This window comes from Ambystoma mexicanum, chromosome 3q (assembly GCF_040938575.1).
Source record: "Ambystoma mexicanum isolate Mex_15411 chromosome 3q, UKY_AmexF1_1, whole genome shotgun sequence".
Taxonomy (NCBI): domain Eukaryota; kingdom Metazoa; phylum Chordata; class Amphibia; order Caudata; family Ambystomatidae; genus Ambystoma; species Ambystoma mexicanum.
The window spans coordinates 984,983,805-985,005,672 of record NC_090926.1 but is presented as its reverse complement, the minus strand read 5'-3'; the positions used below and the strand labels follow the sequence as shown (position 1 = coordinate 985,005,672).

The window sequence follows — 21,868 nt, the reverse complement described above, 5'->3', positions numbered from 1 at the left end:
GTGGTTTTTCACCAGCACGGCATCACCAGGGAAGATGAGTGGAACACGTAGACCTTGAACTGCGTCTGTTTCTCTGTCTCCTGCTGTGTTTTGTGCTGTGCTGCACCCTTTCCGTTGCCATCGCAGTTGGTCTGAAATTACAGTAAGGGTGGATGTCATGCAGTTCAGATATTTGCTCATTTCGGTTCCTAGGATCTCCTGGGTTGACTGGGCATCACATCTAGCTCTGTCTCAAGGGGTAGGGAAGTATTAATTCTCCTTCCTGTGACTATCTCGTGCGGCGTAAGATGATGGTCAGAGCCTGGTTGGTTCTGAAGAGCATACAATGCCAGTGGAAGGCAGTGCAACCATCCCCTCTTTAGAGTAAGATTCAAGTTGGCTATCCTTCCCTTAAACAAGCCGTTGATCCTCTCACAAATACCATTACCTTCCAGATGATACGCCAACGAGAACTTGTGCTTTATACCAAGCAACAAGCTAATCTGCTCAAAGACTGTATTTACAAAATGTGCCCTGTAATCTGATCTGATCACTTCACATACGCCCCATCTAGGAAACACTTGCCTCACTATAAATTTGGCCGCACAGGTAGAGTCTGGGTGTGTTCATGGACCTGCTTCCATCCATCTAGAGAATGGACACACCACTACAATTAAATATCTGAACCCATTACACACTTGAATCATATCGACAGTCGATATGCAGGTGCTAAAAAGGCCCATTTGGCCGGGGGATGACTACTCTCACTACTTTTAATGTGTGCCCAGCATTGAATTTCTGGCAGATTATGCAGTTCACCATAAAGAATGCAACATGCGCAGCTAATTTCGGTATAAACCAGTCTTCCGCAAGCGTTGCAGCTAGATTCTCTTTTGACATGTGTAATGGGTAGTTCAATTGCTCCAATGCTTTTCTTAGTAGGGCTACAGGTATGACTGGTTTACCAGTGCTGTCTTGCAGCCACAATCCGTCAAAGGAGTTTAAAGAACACCCTCGACATTTCCACAGGTTCTTCTCGTCCTGTGGTGCCTCTCCTTGAAACTCCATTAATTGTGTCTGCCCCAGATTACTACAGGCTTTGGGTGCGGTGCGTGCCACCATCATTTTCTCATGGTTCACGCCACTTCCACTTCCATGATCGTCTCACTTTTGGAGGCCATACGCTTGGCTTCCGTGTCTGCTGTGTGATTTCCGCAGGACACAAAATCTGTCCCTTTGGTGTGGGCGGCACATTTCCTGACTGCTATACCCACTGGGAGCTGTTGTGCCTTAATCAGCATGTCCAATAAGCTGCATGTTGCACTAGCGTGCCGTCCGCCCAGAGGTAGCCCCTCCTTTTGCTAGTCCTGCGTGCACTGTGGACGTCACATAGGCAGAGTCACTGTACACCGTCACTTCCTGGTCTGCATGATTCTCAATGGCGATTATCAACGCAAATAACTCTGCAGCCTGTGCTGAATAGTGAGATGGTATTCATGCACTGGTGAGTACCTGAAATTCTCCATTTGCTATGTGTTTTATTACAACAACGCCTGTATATCGCTGGCTGTCTTCTTGATCAATTCTCGAAGAACCGTCAATGAAAACAATCTCTCCTCCCGCAAGGTCACTTTCTTTCACCCTGGGATTTCATCATAGAATTCTTCATAGTTTGCAGTCATGTATCGGCTCTCCTTCAATGAATGGCTCAGCTATGAATATAGCTGGGATCACTATTTTACATCAAACTATTTTGATCGGTGGATTAGATTTAATCACTTGATAGGCAGATGCTCTTTGAGATGTCAGTGTGCCCTTTGGTTTTTCTAGATTGGCGAATAATGAGTGCTCAGCGTATAACGTCATGGAACATCCCATTACAATGGTTGTTGCCTTTTCTTTGGCGAACGCTGTGGCAGCTAAGCTTTGTTCACATGGGAAGTGGCCTCTCATTACTGGGTCCATGTTCCCACTGTAATATGCCAGGGGCTTGTACCCCAACAAAGTCTTTTGAGCAAGCACTGCCGTCATAACGCTGCTGTCTGTGTGCGAAAACAAGTAGAATTCCTCTGCATAGTTGGGAACCCCGAGAACTGGAGCCGTACAAATTGCTCTCTTGAGTTCTGTAAACCCCTTTTCCATTGCTTCAGAGCATTCGATCTTTTCCTTTGTCACATGGGCCTTCCTTAGGGCCTGGAGCAAGGGCTTGGTGTATGAGCTGTAATCAAAAACCCATGCTCTAACATAATTGCATAGGCCTAAAAAGCTCTGCATTTGTTTTACCGTGAGTGGTTTAACCGTGTTCATGATGGCTTAAGCCCTTTCTGGGGTCACCTTTTTTCCAACATGTGAAATCAGCTGCCCTATGTACAGCACCTCCTGTTGACAATATTGTAGCTTTTCCTTGTCAACCTTATATCCTTTTTCAGCTAGTATAGTCAGTAGGTGAACAGAATCGCGCCTGCATTATTCTTCTGTGGTGCTGCAGATTAAGATGTCGTCCACATACTGTAAGACGACACTTTCTAATGCAATATTGCTTAGGTCCATTTGCAGGACTCTGTTGAAAATGGACGGGCACTCACAGTACAGCTGTGGCAACCTCGTGCTTTTCAGACGCATTTGTCTGAAAGTGAATGACGTCAGATCTTGGGAGTCACAGTGCAATGGGATTGAGAAAAAAAGCATTTTTTAAGTCAATCACTGTGAAATATTTTGCCTTGATGGGTGTTACATAGGATCGTAGATGGATTAGGGACTATAGGGAACTCGGTTTTAACAATATCGTTTAGTGCTCTTAAATCTTGTATTAAACACCAAGACCCACCCTTTGATTTCTGGACAGGATAAATCACTGTATTACATGGTGACTCTGACGTCACTATGATGCCCTGGTCCATCATGGAAGAAATTGTCTTTGCGATCCCTTCATCTGCCTCTCTGGACATGGGATATTGTCACGCTATCTGTCAAATTGCTCCTGGTTTCAGTTTAATTTTCACTTCTCCCACCCCCCTTCAGGAGGCCTACATCGTATGGTCCTGTATTCCATACTGAGACAGGCACCTGGGCCATGTCGTCATCAAAGTATCCTGGATGTATCAGAGCCAGCATCATTCTCTGAGGCACTTCTCTTTAGATTATTTTTACCCAGAATATGAGACTCACTTCCACCCTCGTCTCATCTGAGTCTGGTTGTTCTTCAAACAGATTATCATTGGTGACATCAGTCACTCAATACTCTTCTTTAATGGCGATAAATGCGCACCATTGTCTGCCTTCATCATCATATCCGTTGACCAATGCTACTTTCCCTCATACTGCTGCAGCATGTATCATCAAGGGAAATACTTATCCCTCCTCTTCATGCATCGGTATTCTTGGCCTGAAAAGAAACTCATCAGGGGTTCTCATAACTTTGTCTGCGAGGCCTGGCAGTCCTTCCATAAGCACCCGCATGCCATATGCGAACACTTCTGGTTTTAGTGGTATAGCTCTCATGGCTATGTGTCCTGAGTATGCCCTTATCATTTTGCGCACTTTTGAATAATGCATTCCTGGAGTGCAGCATACTATGCCCTCCTCCGTGAAAGAGATCGTCATGTTCAATTTTGTCATTAAGTCACGACCCAAAATGTTTACTGGGGTCTGACGTGAATATAATAAAGGTACATTCATGTCGCACTCTCCTATGGATACTGGGAGTGCGTCCGTAAAGGGAACTTGACTTTGAGCTCCTGTAAAACTCTGGTACCAGAGTGTGAGGATTGGATAACTTATCGGGTGGGCGTCTACGCCCCTCCTTCTACATCATTCGTGTCAGACGTCACTAAAAGTACGATGTCTCATTGGTTCTACTAGCTATTGGACCCTTGATTTTGGTCCATTGTGATTGGGTGGGTTACACCCCTAGGCTTAACTGTCCACTTTAATTAGCAGCATCCAGAATGATCACCCAGATGCGGAGTGCCCCAGGATTCACCCTGCCTCCCCTCCATCAAAATCAGTACTTTAAGGCTATCGGCCTCATCACGACCTCGGCGGTAACCCTTAAATCCGGCGGTAGCGCTATTACCGCCGGATTTAAGGGTCTGCCGAATCAGGGCCTCGGCGGATTTCAACCCAGCTCTGAGCTGGTGTGAAATCCACCGAGAATTTGGACTATTACCGCCGGCGGGAAATCCGCCGGCGGTTAGAGCGCAAATTTTCCCCATTGAGCCCACTGGGGAATGGGGCATTCCCGAATGGGCTCAATGGGGAAAGGGGATTTACTTTACTGCCAAACTCGTGATCCGGCGCTATTAGCGCCGGGGAGTTCGGCGGTAGGGCTAATACCGTTGGCGGTAATACCGCCGGCGTTACCGCCCAGGTCGTGATGAGGCCCTATGTGTCAACTATTTGGCAGAGGATGGCCTCGAAACTGTAGCTTCTTATCAGGAGACGTTATGGCATCCTCTGGGTTTGGATGACATCAGACGTGGGTACCTCTTTGTGCTTGGCTGGTCACGTGTGAGTTCACCGTGAATCTGCTTCATTTCCCCTCTTTTTGTGTATTTGATTCTTCCCTTAGCCTTGCCACCTGCCTGGGCCTCCTTATCTCGACCTTCACTGGCTGGCTGCTATGCTCTTAAGTTTCGTTTCTTCTAACTTGCCGCTCTCCTCCCTATCTTGGGTGACCTCGAATTCCCAGACATGTGCTACTTCTTGCTAACTTTCGATTCCGCTCTTTCGTCTGGCTTTGTGCTGTTATATGAATCCTGGCTTGTTTGACCTCTACCATTCTGGGCTTAATTCTGCTTTTATAAAATGGAGTCGCACTTGTATAATGTGCTTCTTTGAGGTAGATATATATTGGTGGTGCTTGCCGCTTTATTCTTCTACTAAGCATAGCAAGCAGTACCGTTTCTTTAATTTCTTGCGTTTCAAGCCTATTTACAGGCATTTAGCCAGATGCATATTTTGCCTCCTGCTTTATGGTTATGTTTCTTTAAAGTTCAGCATCATTTCTCCTTTTAAGTCCTTTACCTCTTTATTCATATCATTTCATCATTGTTTGTCATCCTTGGTGGTTGTTATTTCGTTCATTTGTAGATCTGTCCTGGCCTTTGTGTTGTCAGCATTCACCTTCGATTAAGGCCCTTTGGGTCACTTCGGGGACAGTTTGTAAGTAGTCTTCATTTTGTGTCAACTGTTGGTACGATTGTCTCAATGGGTACCGTGCTGCCCATGGTTGTCTGGTTATTGGCCCTTCAAAAGGTATTACTCTTCTGATGGGCACTGGGCAGAGCCCTAGTGCTGCTCTCTTTTGGTTTATCTGCTCCTTATACGTCACATATCTCGGCGAGTATGTTCCTGGTATTTCGAGGTGGGTGGCTGGAGTGCAGGCCATGTCTGGTACCTCCTCTACAACTGATCCACCAAAGAGAATAGGTGCAATTAACACTGGTATCACGTGACTGCCTTAAAGCACTTCAACACCCTTGTTGATGTGCTTATTTACTTTCCGTTGTATCTGTTTTGAATGAGAAGTAAAGCAATCATGAGCTAGACTTAAAAACACGAGAAGCAGTGCTCCGCAAATGTCCCTTATCAGTTATACATAGACCTACATTCCTGGCTGTTCCCTTTGCCGTTTGGAACTCACAGTTTTGACTATTCCTTTTTAAATTTAGGACTTAAAGTCCCACAGTGCCTAGTAAAAAACAAAAGCCCTACATGACAAATTCAGTATAACAATTTGATGGTTCACTGTTCGTTGTACATTGTGGTGTCCAAAGTCCTAGCCCTAATGTTTCTCAGCAGGCCAAATTGGGTTATCCTGGGAAAAATCAAAGCATACCTTGGAAATCACATTGATTTATGTGAGAAAAAAAAGGTTTTTATTCTTTGGAGGTTATCTCTCTCATGCCATGTCGAGTTTTGGTCGTACCAGCTTGGTCAAAATGATTCTAAAATCTATACGTCTTTCTGGTGCGTCCTCATTCCTTTACAAAAACAGAAACTGGCCCAGCTGAATATAATTATCGCTGACTTTGGGAGGGGGGGGGATTTAAAAAGAAATATATATATTTATATATATAAATAGATATAGAAATCTCAAATGGGTAGAGTGAGAAGGGAGCAATTGAGATTATCAAGTTCTAACATTTGGAATTCTACCCTAGCCACTTAGATAAACCAGATAAGGTGTCTCTTTGGAGTTTCTCATGAACCCTTAGTAAAATGTTTGCTTGTGAAAGAGGTGCACACATTTGGCATGTATTAGGAGAGTTTTTTAGAATGTCGCATGAAGTGTCTCAAGGCACATATGGAAATTTGGAGTGCAAAGAGAAAGTGCATTCGGCTACCCTAACATCATGTATCTACATGATTTGGGCATAATAAGTGGGTTGATGTTATTTCAGATGGCGAACTAATGGTTTGAGAGGCAGCAGGTGGCTCTTCGAAGGTTATCAGATGTATTCCTTTGAATATTTATGATCTTAGGATGATCTAACTACTTACAAATATGCAGACACTTTACACTTCAATTGGCAATTTCCTGAGGTGTTGTGCTACATTGTTGGGAATATTTTGAATCATTTGTGGGGTATCTTCATTTATTAGAAGTACACCAATCAAGGTGTGACATCTATACCCGACCCCTACCCTTGTTCAATGGAGCAGAGTTCTTGCACAGGAAGAAATTCCTTGAAAGAAGTTTGCTTTTCGGTACAAGGTATCTGCTCATCATAGGTATGATCTGTCGGTTTTATTAGACTGTGGGCTGCACATATCAATGGGTATTCTAAATGATTTGAGATCTCTTGCCAGGTGGATATCGAATCAGTTATGAGCATGTGACATGCATGTACTTTGTAGGTTAGCATCCTGGAAGACCTACTCCCTCTTTCATCGTTCTGCGGGCGAGCTCCCATCACTGCGCTGTAGAATTTCTGGGAAGAGGCCTTCTACAGATACATTAGCTTGGTGCACATACTCGATCTTCGAAGAAAGTGTGTTTCATGATCATCTGAAGTGCTCTGTCTGATGGTCTGCAAGAACACACCGGGTCATTTATGATCATTTTCTAAAGGCAAACTTGATTTTGTCCATACTTTTGGTATGACACAGTACCATTAGGGGGAGGAAAAAAGGAATGCCTTTGAAGTCTGAACCACTAGTTTGCAATATTGGCATCTAGGGAAGAGACTGCCATGGGTATTGGGCAAACCACAGTTTGTATGTCAGACATATTAACGAGAAGTTTTCTGGTCAGCGTTTGAGTGGGCTGCTCCAACCAATCGTTAAAATCCCTGAGCTTTAGTGGACTTTGAAGGGCATAGGCTGTATAAAGTCCAGGCAGGGATGTATCAGGCCTATAGATTCCATGACTCTCGAAGGGTAGCCCAGGTAAGAAAATACCCTTTTTTGGGTAGGTAGGGACGGAAGAAACCTACTTTTCGGTTTGCTGAGAGTTTTTGTTTAAAGAAGTGTTCCGATTGCTTCTAATCCCCAGATGTTTGACATAGGAGGATGGTTGAAGCACTGCCCTAAGATGTCACCCAGAATAAAAAGAGTGTGTGCGGTTGGGCAGGTAACAATCTCCTGGTCCCTTTCATTATTGGAATTCAGCAGGGAATCACTTTCATGAAAGCACTGAAGTGTTCAATGTGTACAGAAGGTGTGGCTAAGCAATGAATGTTAATTTGGATGTCATTCGTTTTAGAATGAGACCTAAATATTGTTACCATATCAATCATGGCAAGAAAGAACATATATAGAAAACATGTAAGGGACTGTGACAAACCCTTTGGTGCTCAGCCTGTCAAAAAGGTAGAAATTTGATGGAAAGGTGGCACTGCACAGCAGAGAAGACAAATTCAGAATTTGTAAAGAACAAAGAGGAGTGAGTCACTCTTTCAAAGGCTGCAGAGAGATTTACTAGGAACAGGGTGATGGTTGGGATGGCCCTGCTGCACCCGTCCTACTGGCAGACACTCTGTCTGAAGAAACCCCTATTCTACGAGTGACCTGTCGTCAATGGCAGCAAAAAGTCTACCAACCTCCTGGGATATGTCAGAAATGTCAGGGTGTCTCACCCGCTAGTCCCCGGGGATCTCTCAGGTGGCCAGCGAACGGCCATCACCTTTGGATCCAGACCCTCGGGGTGGACCAGTGTGGGAGGATCACCTGGGTGAGAGGTCTTCGGGAAGTGGGGGTGAGGCAGCCAATGGTGACACGCGGTATTCCCCCCTATTTTGTTTATCCAACCCATCCTAAATTTTAGGATTTACAGAGGTCCCAACCCCCAGCCCCTTTTTACACAAACACTGGGCTGAGGAAGAGGGTGACAGAGTAACAACATAAACTTTCACACATCATACAGGACATGTCCGCTAATCAGGTCAGGCAAAGTGAGGCACTTGACTCTAAGTACATACACCGGATACCAATTATCTCTCCTCACACAAATAAAAGGCGGCACCCAAAGACAGACTGAGTAAGGCAGAACACGAATACGAGCAGAACGTCCAATATGAAGGCAAACCTACTGGAGCAGAGCGACACACCAAGGGGCGAGAGCAGCGTGTTAAAAACACCAAGAGTTTCCTACCGGAGGTCATTGCCTCCGACAGGCCATGGAAGACATGTGGAGAAGGCCAGATCCCACAAGTGAAGACTGCATTGTGTTTGATGGATTCCAGCGACCCTTCCAGGAGAACAGCAGAGTTGGGGTGGTGAGGCCAAGCCTGTGGTACGAACCTTGACTCGTGAATTGGATATCGCAAAACCAAGAAAGAGACGCACACAGCCGGTGAGTTGGCAAGTGACCTGAGAGACTGGTGTGTCAAAGTTTGAAGTAGCAAAGCACACCAACCAGGGGGGAAGAGGGCTCATGTGAAGGAAACCATAGAATAGATCAATGAAATGAACTGCTCACTGTAAAGGAGCTAAATGTGGGGATAGATCAGGTCAAGGAACATAAAAAATTGTTCAATCAATCTTTAATAAACACATATTCAATTACCATACACATGATAAAAACAGCATAAAAACATATAATCAATGCTGAACATATCCGATTAAAGTGCATATTAGTTTAGTAGCCATCCTAAGATGTAAGAATGAGTACACTGTGCATAACATAGTTCAAAAGTACATAGCATCCGAGGACAGCTAAAATCCCAAATTGGTGCCCAATCTATATTCAAAAAAAGTTTTTATAACCAAAATTAAGGCAGTTTGGCAAGGTGATCCGTTACAACTGTCACTATAATAACGCTAGACACCACTAGTAGAAAAAATGTGTTTTTGCTGGACTTTTTAATTTTTGAGTTCTTTGAATGTGTTTTAAACTTGTGAGGTGTCTTGTGGAAAGCACCCACCATGTTCTTTTGTGTTACTAATTTGATGTGATTAAAAATGTGTTTTTTACTCTGCTTACTCTTTTGAAAACAACATTTGTCCTATGTGCCTCTCAGATAGATGAAATAGATAATCTATCCCCATCTCCTTTTCCCAGTATGTTAGCATAGGGCTTTTTGATTTGATGGACTCCATTAGGACTGCGTTATTATTTGCTGGCCGAGACTACTCCCATCTTAGTTATAGGGCAAAGTAGGAGTTTCCCCAACCCCAACAATTTCAATAAAGATTTTACAAATTCTGTTCTCGGTCCTTTCCTCTTTTCTTTATATACCTCGTTCCTTGCCTCTGTTATTTCTTCTTTTGGAGTGTCGCATCACTTTTATTCAGACGACACCCAGCTCTTTCTTTCCTTTTCGTCTTTCATACCTGACATCCATGCCACTCTCTCTTCCTGTCTTACTGCTATCAAGTCATGGATGACTTCTCATTTTCTCACTTAAAACACCAGGAAAACGGAAGTTATTTACTTTCCTGCTACTGCTCTCTTCCTCCTTCTCCTCCTCCCTTCATTTCCACACTCTTCTCTGTTGATTTCTCCTACTGCCTGTAATCTCGGTCTCAGTCTTGACTCTACCTTCTCCTTTAGTCATCACATTTTACTTACCTTTCGCACTTGTCCTTTTCACCTCTTTAATATTCGTAAAATTAATTCCTTTCTCATGTTTCATGCCACTAAGCTCCTGGTCTCTTCTCTAATCTTCGCTTGACTCTTCTACTGCTCCGTTTTACTTTTTGGCCTCCCTCGTTCTCGACTAGTGCCACTCAAATCTATTCATCATTCTGCTATTAGCTTGCTTTGTTCATTACCCTATCATGACTATCTCTTCTCTCGAGTCCCTTGGATAGCTTTCTTTTCACTCTCTGTTGAAATTCTATTTTCTTTGTCTAGTATTTAAATCTTCATATGGTCTTGCCCCTGATTATCTTGCCTCCCTCCTTTCATTTTACTCCCCGTCTTGTCCTCTCCGTTCTGCTGGACTCTTCCTACTTACTGTTCCAAGTGCCCCCTGCGCACAATCTCGTTTTCGGTCTTTTCAATTGTTGAGTCCTCTTCACTGGAATCTTCTTCCATTATACCTCTGATCTATCACTTCTTACTTATTGTTTCGCTCCTCCCTAAAATCTTATTTACTACAGTATCCTGTCTGACTCCTATTGGTTAACTGTGAACACAATCGATTATACTGCTTTTAATGTACTGATGTTCTTTTGAGCTGCGCTATGGTAAAAAGCGCTATATAAATATCAATAAAATACAAAAATACAACTTTTACCCATTGTGTCAGTGTCATACTTGTGATACCATGCCTCCCGTGGAGATAGAAGGTCCATGAACCCGGCCACGCAAATCAAGGTTCACCATAAATACAACAGGGAATAAGAAAGAAAACTACTGCCACATCTCCCTGAAACAGTGAGGAGCACAAACACATTTTATTCATCTGGTTCCTTGCATATAAAAGAGAAAATGTGAAAAAATAGATTATAAGAAAATAAATTAGTATTGCTCCAGGAGTTCTTTGTCCCGGTTCACATCCGCTTCTTGCTGTTATGCCTACAAAATAAAAATAACAGATTTAGTGCCCTGAGGTTATTTGTCCCAAAGCGCTCCGACCATCCTTCAAGAATGTATGCATCATAAACTTAGTGTGCAAAAGAGACCCCAATCGGATACCACAATTGCTGACTGAGGTGGATTCGCTCAGGGTGCCCATTTTTCAGAGAATGACTCTCTGGCATCTGAATTGATATTTTGTGAGAAACCCAACTTTAGTAAGTAGTCAAGACTGGAGGGAGTGACAAGGTGGTGAATAACGTTCCAGGCCCAGAACATTAAAGACAAATGTAGCAATGGTAAAGGGTTAAGGAGGGACAACATCCTGCTCTCTAACCATGTGAGAAATGTTACTTACCCAGTTATAGTTTTTATGGTGCTTATATCCGAGTATATTCTGTCATCTAATGGTTGCTTTGGAGTATTCAAGGTAGGCATCAACCGGGGTTTTCCTGTCGCATTATACCTATTCTATGTGTGCACAAACCCCACAATGCCCCTTGGTGCCTATGCCCTCAGATTGATTGCTTTTCATACATGAGTTGGACTGAGGGAAGATTGTTAATGCCGAAGTGTAACATGCTTTTTGTTACGGCAGTATGCTTCAACCTGGGAAGATCGGGTGGGTGCAGGTACCTCTAAACCAGGGGGCTGGAACATTTGGGTCTCCAGATGTTTTGGACTACAACTCCCATCAGCCCTAGCTAGCATAGTCAATGGTGATGAATCATGGGAGTCGTACTTTAAAAGATCTAGATAGTTGCAGGTTGCAGGCCCCTGCTCTAGACTGCTAGAAGCATAAGAAAGACTATTACTGGGTAAGAAAAATTTGCCTTCTGGGGATTGTGACTCTGTTTTAATGCACATACTATCCATAGAATAGCGAATAGTGTTTGTTTGAGAAGGTGAGCATGTGAATAGCATAGCAGAAAAATTATCTATTACTTCTTGACCTACCTATGAATCTGCTCTTGCATGCAAGACAGTAGTTTTGTAAGTGTTTGCACTTAACACTGTCACAGCTCTGCAAATTATGCCCAGAGGAACATTAGCAAGGAATTAGTCTTTCTCCTGTTCCTCGAATGGAGTGTGTCTTTAGAACAGCTGCCAATGGCTTTTGTGAAAGTCTGTACAACTCTTGTATGCATCACACAATCCATTTGAAAATAATGGATTTAGTTACCAGACTGCTTTCTTATGTTGTAGCATATGAAAGAAAAAACGTGCTGGTTTTTCCTATGTGCTGGGTACGATCTGTATGGTACATTACTGTTTTACACACCTCGAGTGTGTATAATGACCATTCGAGCTTGTGATTCTGGTTTTTGAAAAAAGCTGGAAGCTGAATGGATGGAATGACATGTAACTAAGTAATATATTTTGGGGAAGCCACTTGCTGTATTCTATCTTTGTGTGTTCTTACAAATGGCTTGTCAGCTGACATAGCCTTTAATTCACTCACAGCTCTTGAGGTGATTAGAACGACGTTTTAGCAAGCATGTATGTATCGGTTCAATTGGTAGGGGTATCAGTCTGTACAAGACTGTTTGCTGAACCCCACACACAATCCCAGAAGGACAGGTGGCAACCACCCAACCCTGTCCATGGTGACTACCAGGTCAATGCTCCATAGAATATGCTCAAAGCTGTACTTGAATGTACATAAACTGCCATTTTAGCCCATAGTTGACAATCCAGTGCTCAATCTACTATGCCCATGCCAGCAGTGGGCGAATTGGTCGAAGGGCAGCCTTAGGAATTCAGGCCAATTAGTGGAAAGGGAAAAAGCGCCCCTGTTTCAAACCATAAGAACGAGTTACGCATTATCAGTGTATGAGAGGTCCGAGTCTATTCTGGTCTAGAAAGCACTCCAACCCTACAAATTAATGCACTTAGATAATTCTGTACCAAAATATCAGCATCAACCATGTTCAAAGCTATCAAATGCCCAGACATGGAGTGTCTAGAAAACACGAGACAGACTTGGAAACAGTCATCACAGACCGTAATACCGGAGGTGAACTAGATGGTCCACTTGAGTGGCATTCAGGTGTCAAGAGCTAGCTTTGAAATGTCCTATATGCAGCATGGTTTCGTCCTAAGTGTGTACCAGTCGGTCCCACGTGCATATGCACCAGGGAGGTATGTCTGCAGGTGACATGTGTTGGGAGGAGTAATAAAGCAAACGAGACACTAAGTCACCTGCTCGTTTCCTGGCCCAAGTAAAGATCATGGTGGGAAGAGAGTCAACGTGCCGAAAGAGATGACCGTATGGCCAGAAAGATGTTGCTACGTAACTGGAAAACATCACGCAATTTAAATGCAGAAAGCTGGCTGAGTGTGTTGTCTTCACTGGACGAGCTGCCTACAGTCTGCATGAGACCCACTACCTGTTTGAGGGGGACTGGAGACATTATCTACATTTCCTGGAGTGAAGCACATATACTAAGGGTAGGTGAAGTTTGTTCTGTGTTCTCGGTCCCCCTGTTTGTCCCAAAACGATGTCTCTATATCCCGTGTCTAGTCCAACATCTATGTTTATTTTTATTTCCTAAATTCCACACTTATAATATTTGTTGTTTAGGTGTGGAGACAGGAGTACCTTGTTATGTCCAACTTGTATATAATAAATGGATGCATCATTTAACAAAAATAAATAACGTTAAAATAAAATCCTGTTTACGAAGTGACAACAGCACATCTTTCTATGCTGATGAGAAAAATGAAGAGCCAAACAACTTTGGGAAAAGGCCAAGCAACATCTGAACTTGTGTTCCCAAAGCTTATGGCATTGAGGCATCCTTAGTGGTGCAGGTCCGACTGACTCAAACACCAAAAGGACTGCCCACACAGAATAAATCCCTATGCTATCTTGTTCATTATTTGGTAACTCTCGCCTTCCCTAGAGAATGCTTAGCAGTCATGGAGTGGGCTATCATGATACCATAGATTTGTCACTCCAGCATGGCATCTTCAGCTTGGTTTGAATCCCTCAATGTTAAAATAATGACCATTTATACTGCCTGAGTATGCATGACGGATATTTGTGGTCAGTTTGAGAAACCCATACTTGTGGGCAGCGTGAGCAGTGGAGTTCGTGGGGAGTGAGCGTGCTTCCTAACCCAGTATTTGTCAAAGATATCATCCATTTCCTTGATGTAGAAATTACATCAAAATTGGGCCGCCTGGCTACCACGGTCTTTCGAAAACCTACTGACTGCAACTCCCTATTAGAATACTCCAGCTTCCATCCGAGGAGTCTTCGCGAAAACTTACCTTTTGGTCAGTTTCTGCGATATAGGCGCAATTGTTTGACCACACAGGAGTATGATGTACAGTCACACGCACTCACAGACCGCTTATTAGAACGCAGATATCCCAAGAAAACTGTGAGAACAGCAAGGAAACGTGCAAGAAATATTCCTCTGGATATTACCTTGCAACAAAAAACACGACCAGGGAAAGGGAAATCATCAAACTGTGGCCGATACTCAATGTAGGACCAGTCACTCTACCTGTACCACAGTTTGCAATGAAAAAAAGATAGAACCTGAGGGACACTCTGATACATTCATATACACCGGCCGTGGAGACCATCGGGCAGACAACCCTATTGAATAATACAGCTCCACAGGGACATGCACCTTGTGGCCAGAGCAATGCATGTACACTTACCAAACGCACAAAGACCCTAGACCTAGGTTTAAAGACAACGTGGAAACAAATTGCTCTAACCAACTGCAATACACCTAATGTCATTTATATGATAAAGTGCCCTTGTGATAAGAGATATATTGGCATGACCACAAGGCCAATTAACAAACGTATCCAAGAGCACTTATCATGCTTTAGGATTCACCGGGACAATGCACCACTGATTGACCACTTCACCAGGCTGCACCATCTGGCCACTGAACTTGAGTGGACGATCATAGAAAAAGTGAAATGTCCAAGAAGAGGAGGGGATATGAGCCACATCCTCTTAAAACGTGAACAAAAATTGGTGTTGCGCTTACAAACAGATAAGGTTGGCCTGAATGAGAATATACCATGGCATTCCCTGGTCATGATTACTTAACTCATTCCCTAAGCCCTTAAACACCTTATTTACTGGGGTTGCTGTCTATCGGGTTATGACATGTGAGACCACCTCATCACAGTGCAGATATCTCATACCCCTTAGGCATCCCTCCATCCGTCATTTATAGAATGAATGCCATACACTCATCATGGCATGGACAGACACTAAATTAGTGATTTACACTGGATATGCACACAGACTCCTGGCATTTCCGTATGGGGCACATTCCAATCAATTACACATCACTTTCGGTCATGTTCAATTTTTGACACGTTTAAACCAACCCTCCCCTTTTTATTGATAAAGGGAAAGCCACATAGAGATACATCATGCATCAGTACACCATTGTGCCTGACTTGGTCACAATGAGCCGCTTCACTTCTGGGTTGCCACGTAAATTGAAGCAACACAATCGTTAAACAGACAGACAATATCAACATCTGTCTGCTGTTTAATTATCATCAGACATAGGGACCCCCTTTCCTTGGATTGCTCCGGTCGCCTTACTGGCCGTGCACATCAGCACACGATTGTGTCTGTTCTGACCATTTTACTGGCCGTGCATATCAGTACACGATTGTGCCTGTCCTGGTCCCATTGCGTCTGCCTGACTTCCGGGCCGACCTCGCGTACAGACATCCACGCTCACGTTACACGCTCGAGCACGTCACGTGACACAGAAACGAAAGACTCATTAAACGGCGAACGCTACACAGTCGTGTTCGCGCTCACCTTTGCCGTTGTATTTCAAACACGGCATTCGTCAAGGAAGGTGAATGCAAGTAAGTCCTGGAGACTCATTGTGCCTGTTATACTCCATCAGCCATACGAACGGGACATTATTCCAATAAGTGCAGGGAATTCGCTCCTTTAATACGTGAGCTTATTCCTGCCTCCATCTTTGTTTCCCTCATACTTTGCTAAAAACTATTAGCAGTATTGACTCATAATTGATGCCAAGATTATGATATATGTGGACAGTTGCATAGGTACGAACCAGTGCCCCTAATACTTCTATACCTTTACATTTACTTACAGATTAGAGGCATGGGGACTGGTCAGTCACGTTGTGCCTCTGTTTGAGGTATATATCCAATTTACCGATTTAAAGGGAACTTAACACATGGTGAGTGTGCTTTTGCATTTAATTAATTGATGGAATGATCCCCATACTCTAATGACCATTGAATAAATGTTTAATGTATACAATGCTGTGGCGTGGCTTTATCCCACAGTGTAATTGTTATAAACACAAGATGATGAGGACATTGACAGCGAGATATTATGATTGAAGAAAGAAGTGGTGTTCTAACAGTCTTTGATTGTATAGATGAAAGACACGTACTAATGTGTCTATTCATAATCCAGTGCATGGAATTTAGCAGCCTTATAGTGACTGTGGTTTACTTTGTTTTGATCCCACAGGCTCCCTCCCAGACTGTTCCAGTCCTATGACACCTACAGCAAGGTGGTAAAGTACTACTCCATCTACCGTATTTTGTTTCTCATAAACTGGTTGTCAAATTATGAAGTATACCAGCTTTGAGGAACCTAAGACTGTCCCGATGAATGTGGCTTTATCAAGGTTACGCCACTGAAACCGGTCGACAGTGTTTGCTACACTTAAAAAGGCGCCAATTAACCTATTGTTGAGAGTTTGAGCAAACCTTTTTACATTGTCCTACCTCCCCTTAGTAAAAACCAGCTTTAGACGGGAAGTAGTGATTGTATTGTCTTTGTGTTCTAGGAAAAGGAAAGTTTCCTTGTTCCTTGTATTTGTGTCTTTTTAACCCTAGCAATCCAGGGTCAGTGTGACAATCTATGGGCCATTAAAAATGTTGTTATCCCATTCGATGCCCCACGAGTGTTTAAAAAGGAAAAATATCCTTTTTATCTTCCCTGGTGCACTTTCCCTTTCACTTTAGTCTCTTCCATTTTACATATACCTGGAAGAGAGTGGTACAGGACTTACAAGGCTGAATGTGTTACATACTATAGAAGTTGGTAATTTCACTCTTATTCTGTCACTATGAGACAGGCGTTGTAACACCGCAACCTAGTTGAGAGTGCACATTAGGCAGGGATAGCCTATTTTTCGCTGTATCCTCTTTTCTTTTTTTTCTTTTGTAGTGCATGTCACAGGTTTTGGCCTTGCCAACTGGACCAATCCTGGGTTTCATTTGGCTGCTAATAGTTCATAACACAGATGTGTTTTGCCTGCTTATTGTGTGACTGCTTTTCACCAGCACCACGTTTACACTGGAAACCCTCCTAAGTCCCCCATTGTGACATTGTAAGATGGCATGGACCAGTTAAAGAAGACACTGGGAGCCAGGGGATGCTGCCCACTCTGTGATGTGACCCCTAGAGGCAGTTTATGGCTCATCCCCATGGTCCCTTCACTCTCCCCTTGGTTCGAAGAGGGAAGGGGAGCAACTTCGCATTACTTCCAAGGTCCCATAAACATCCACCCCAGTGGGTGCTATGAAAACCTCCTTCTGGGCTTTAGGGAGCAACAGACAACCTAATATTTGGTCGGGAAGCAGAGCACTCTCTTGAGAGTCTCAGAGATATACAATCCACTATTTCCCCAAGGATCATCGCAAAATAAGAATGTTTGGGACTACATCACTGCCAATACAGTGCTTTCTCAGGCTGAAAACCCAGAATAGAGCAGGGATATCCCAAACTAGATTGCAGGAAGGGAAGGATATGTGGAAAGTACAAAACATCCTGGGAAGCTCCTTTCCTTACAAGAAAATTATTGGAAGAGAAACTCTGCTACACTCCACCGTAGGAGCACAAAATCTCACAGTGAGTTATGATATATGATGTAACATTTATAATGCTCCTGTACACAAGTGTTTCTAGGTGCCACAAGACAAGGGAGGGAAGACACAGGACAAGACACATGATCCTACTAGGCCTTGTGTCATTTGGATCATGCAAGTGCAACAACGAGAAGTGCAGGGGAAGGAGAGGGGGAAGTGGAAGGGAGAGGATAGGGGCGGTGGTGTGCGATCAGGACAGCATGGCTCTGAGTAAGTACAGCCTGGGCAACGGGGCTCTAGATAAGTGCAAGGAGACAGGGGGGTGTAGGAAGTACAGTTACAGCCCCCAAGTGCGTGGTAGACCAGAAGGCAGTGCAAAGAAAGACTGATCGTGGAGGAGCCCGGTACCCCGTGGGGTTTTGATAGAACCAGGCAACCAATCAGCACAGCAGACAGGTCCGTTAGCAAGGAAGCGAGAGAGAGAAGGCAGAGGAGAAAAGGAAGGTCTTGGGCTGCTTCTGGAACTTCAGGTGGTCCGGCTCAAATCTGAGAAGGGCAGCGAGGCAGTTTCAAAGTGAGGTACCTGCAGAAGAGAGAGATCTGGCACCCACTCTGTGCCTGGTGAAGTGTGTGACGCTCAGAGAGTTTGAGGTAGCTGAGCGAAGGGCTCTAGAAGGAAGGTATTTCAGAAGAGAGTTGGATGTAGAGCAGGCCCCGGCCCCAGAAAGGCTTGTGGACGATGCAGAGGGTCTTGAACTTGATCCTTGTTGCCACCGGAAGCCAGTGGAGAGATTTCAGGGCTGGAGAGATACATTCCCTGGGCTTGAGACAAAGGATAAATATCGTAGTCCTGTTCTGTGTTAGTTGCAGGGGGTGAAGAGTAGAGGTAGGGAGATTGAGAAAGAGGCTGTTGCAGTAATCCAGCCTGGAGAGAATCAGGGCTCTGAAGACAGTGAGCTTCTGGGGGAAAGTGAGAAAAGGTAGAATACCTCTGTGGAGGGGCAGCTGGAAGTGGGGAGAGAAGGAGAGAGTGGAGTCGAAGATGACACCAAGGTTTTTTGCCTCACAGAAAAGCGAGGGTAGAGGGCCCAAGGAGGGCGGCCAGAGTGAGAGAGGGAAAGCTGGAGCAGGGGTCCTGATGAGAAGGATCTCTGTCTTACTGACATTAAGGTATTACCCAAATTGATTCGTTGCAAACCATCGTATGGTAAATCTGGCTGAATGCAGCCAGTACCATTCGATCATTTGTAAACAATCAGTTTGGGTAATCACTACCAAACAATGGGAGCGGAGGTTGCAGGGGTGTCCCATTCTCCCCGGGTTTGGTAGTGATGGCCTTTGGGGGTTTCGGGGGAGTCCCCTAGTTACGGACATTTGGAGGAAAGGGACGCAAAAAAAAAAGAAAAGCAGACCCTGCAGTGTCCGATCCGACCCGCGTGGGAGGGATGGAACTGACGCTGCAGGGTCAGAAAGAAAGGGAACACCAAAAAGGTAAGTAGGGGTGGGTGGGTGATTGAAATTTGGCCTGATTTGGCCACGGCAAAATGGTCTTCATGCCAGGGTCAATTTGGTCAATTTGACCACGAACAATTGCGCCACGCCTAAATCGTATACATCCGGTATTAAGGCAAAGATGGTTGGAGGCGCACCAATCCTGAATCGCGGATAGACATTCAAGAATGAGCGAGGGAGGAGAGGAGACTGAGGGAAGCCTGAAAGAGAGCTGAGTGTCATCTGCATAATACTGACCGTTAGAAGAGAAGGTGGAGATCAGGTGGGCCAAAGGGGCCAGATAGACATTGACCCATGGTGAACCTGGGAGTGACGATCCAGGAGGAAGGAGGTCAGCCTGGGAGGGCCTGATCAATGATGCCAAGGTTCACACGGAGTCGGTTGATCAGGGTGGCGTGATTGACCCTGTCGAAAGCAGAGGAAAGGTCAAGGAGGATGAGGACAAAGGACAGCTGGAGTAAAGGTTAGAGAGCAGATCTTCACGGGTGATCAGGAGAGCAGTTTCCATACCTCTAGCTGCTCTGAAGCCAAACTGAAGGTCCTGGAGGCAGCCAACAGATTCAGTGTGTAGGGTAAGCTGAGAGATGGACAGATTTTGCAGGAGTTTGCCCAGGAAAGGAGTGATAGAATTTAGGCGCTAGTTTGCCAGACATGTAGGAATTGCAGAAGGCTTTTTTAGGAGGGGTGCACAATGGAGTGTCTTAGGAGAGAGGGGAACGATCCAGTGGTGAAAGAGTGATTGCAGAAATTGGTCAAGGCCGGAGCGAGGGTGGCAATGTGGTCCTTGAAGGCTCTGGAGGAGCAGGGGAGCACCTGTTTGGATGGCACATTCATTGATCGAACTTGTCAAGAGACATCATCAGATGTTGTCAGAGAAAAGGAAGAGGAGAGGGAGAGGCAGCAAAAAGGGGCCTGACATAGGTAGAGGGAGAGGAATAGGAAAGCGTGGACAGGATGTCCTGAGTTTTAGTGGCGGAATGGGAGGCCAGAGCCGTACAGAGGGACTAGAAGGTAACAGGAGATGTGTAAACTGCAGTAGGATTGTCCAGCTCCTTGCAGATTTTAAAGAGTTTGAACGTGTTGTTAAAGTCTGCAGAGACGTGGGTGTGGATATGGACTCTCTTCTTTGAGAGGACAGAGAGTGTGTATTGCCTTTGGAGCAGGCGGCAGGCCAGTTTGTCAGAGGATTTGCCCGAAGCCCTTTACTTCCTCTCAGCCACCCTGCATTTGCACTTCAGGGTTGTGAGGTCGAAGTCGTATCAAGAGTTCACTTGGAGGTCGGCTTCAGACTGATTCTCATGACAGGGGCAATGATGTTGAGAGTGTTGGAGATAGAAAGATGCAGGCGAGAGAGGGCAGAGTCAGAGTGCGAGTCAGCCATAGGAGTAGGGAGAGCAGAGAAAGTAGAGGCAAAGGTGTCCACTGGCAATGGCTTCATGGGCTGAATGACCGAGAAGGAAGGTGGCAGTGCTGGGATAGGCTTTGCTAGAGGAGCAAGACGGTTCAGGTGAGAGACAAGCAGAAAGTGGTCAGTCCAAGAGAAAGGAGTGGTAGGAGGGTTAAAGAGGGGGGTGTCCGAGGAGATGAGAACATCCAGGGTGTGTCCAACACAGTGTGTCCGACCAGAGGGTAGAATGGAAAGGGAGAGAGCGTTGCATAGGTTGTGGAAGAGCCAGAGGAGGGATTAGAAGCATCCAGGTGGATGTTGAGGTCTCTGAGGAGAAGTTGAGAGGTCAAGGCAAGTAGGGAAGAAGAGAGGTCAGCCCATTCTGAGAGGAAGAGGGTGACCTGTATATGGTGGCCACAGTCAGAGAGAGGCCAGGAGAGATAGACATCCTGCAATCATGGCATTCAAAGGAGGAGTAAACCTGTGTAGGGATGACAGAGGCAGGGACCCACTACAGAAAGATCAGGACCATTCCACCTATGGGCCAGTTGGTACTGGGCTCGGAGAGGATCTTGTAGCCCTCAGGGAGGGAAGTATCAAAACCTGTGACAGAGCTGGCCATGAACCATGTCTCGGTGAGAGCAAGGACATCCAGGTCAAGGTCTTTGAGGAAGTGTCAGATGTCAGAGGAATGGTTGACAACAGAGGGAGAGTTGAGAGTAGCTACATGGAGCAGGTTGCCACATTTGAAAGAATTCCGGGGTGGGATGCAGGAGTGAAGTACACCCAGTGGAGGCAGTAGGACCTGAGAGTGGGCAGAGGCAGTAGAAAGTGGTTGCGTAGGGGCCAGAGCGGAGGAGGAGGAGGAGGGTGCCAGAGAGTCGGCAGAGGAGGAAGGAGGTACAGAGGGGGTTGGAAGGGGTGGCAGGAGAAGGGAGGAAATTAATGAGACGTGGGAGGTGCCTATCAAGAAGGAGCGGATATGGCTGAGAGCCCTGGACTACTTCAGCACCATTTAGATGGACATTGATGATGGTCTTGGAAGGGGGCCACAAAGACATCCCACCAGGTGCCACCATTAATGGGATAGAGATGAAAGTAGAGAGAACAAACCATATGAGGGGTCCACAGGTCTGACTAAGGAACGACAAAGAGGCTGTTTGGAGAAAGCG

General features: G+C 45.0%; 1 protein-coding gene across 7 annotated transcripts in view; it reads right to left on the bottom strand.

Annotated features, from left to right (window-relative positions):
* Nucleotides 1-10,800: 10,800 nt before the first annotated feature.
* DNAI2 (dynein axonemal intermediate chain 2) overlaps nucleotides 10,801-21,868 on the bottom strand; it is a 231,344-nt gene continuing 220,276 nt past the window's right edge. For all 7 annotated transcript variants that reach the window (XM_069655122.1, XM_069655124.1, XM_069655126.1 and 4 more), the window contains one exon: nucleotides 10,801-10,945. In XM_069655122.1, coding sequence (XP_069511223.1) covers nucleotides 10,940-10,945 — 6 coding nt within the window. In that variant the 3' untranslated portion in view covers nucleotides 10,801-10,939. The remainder of the gene's footprint in view (nucleotides 10,946-21,868) is intronic.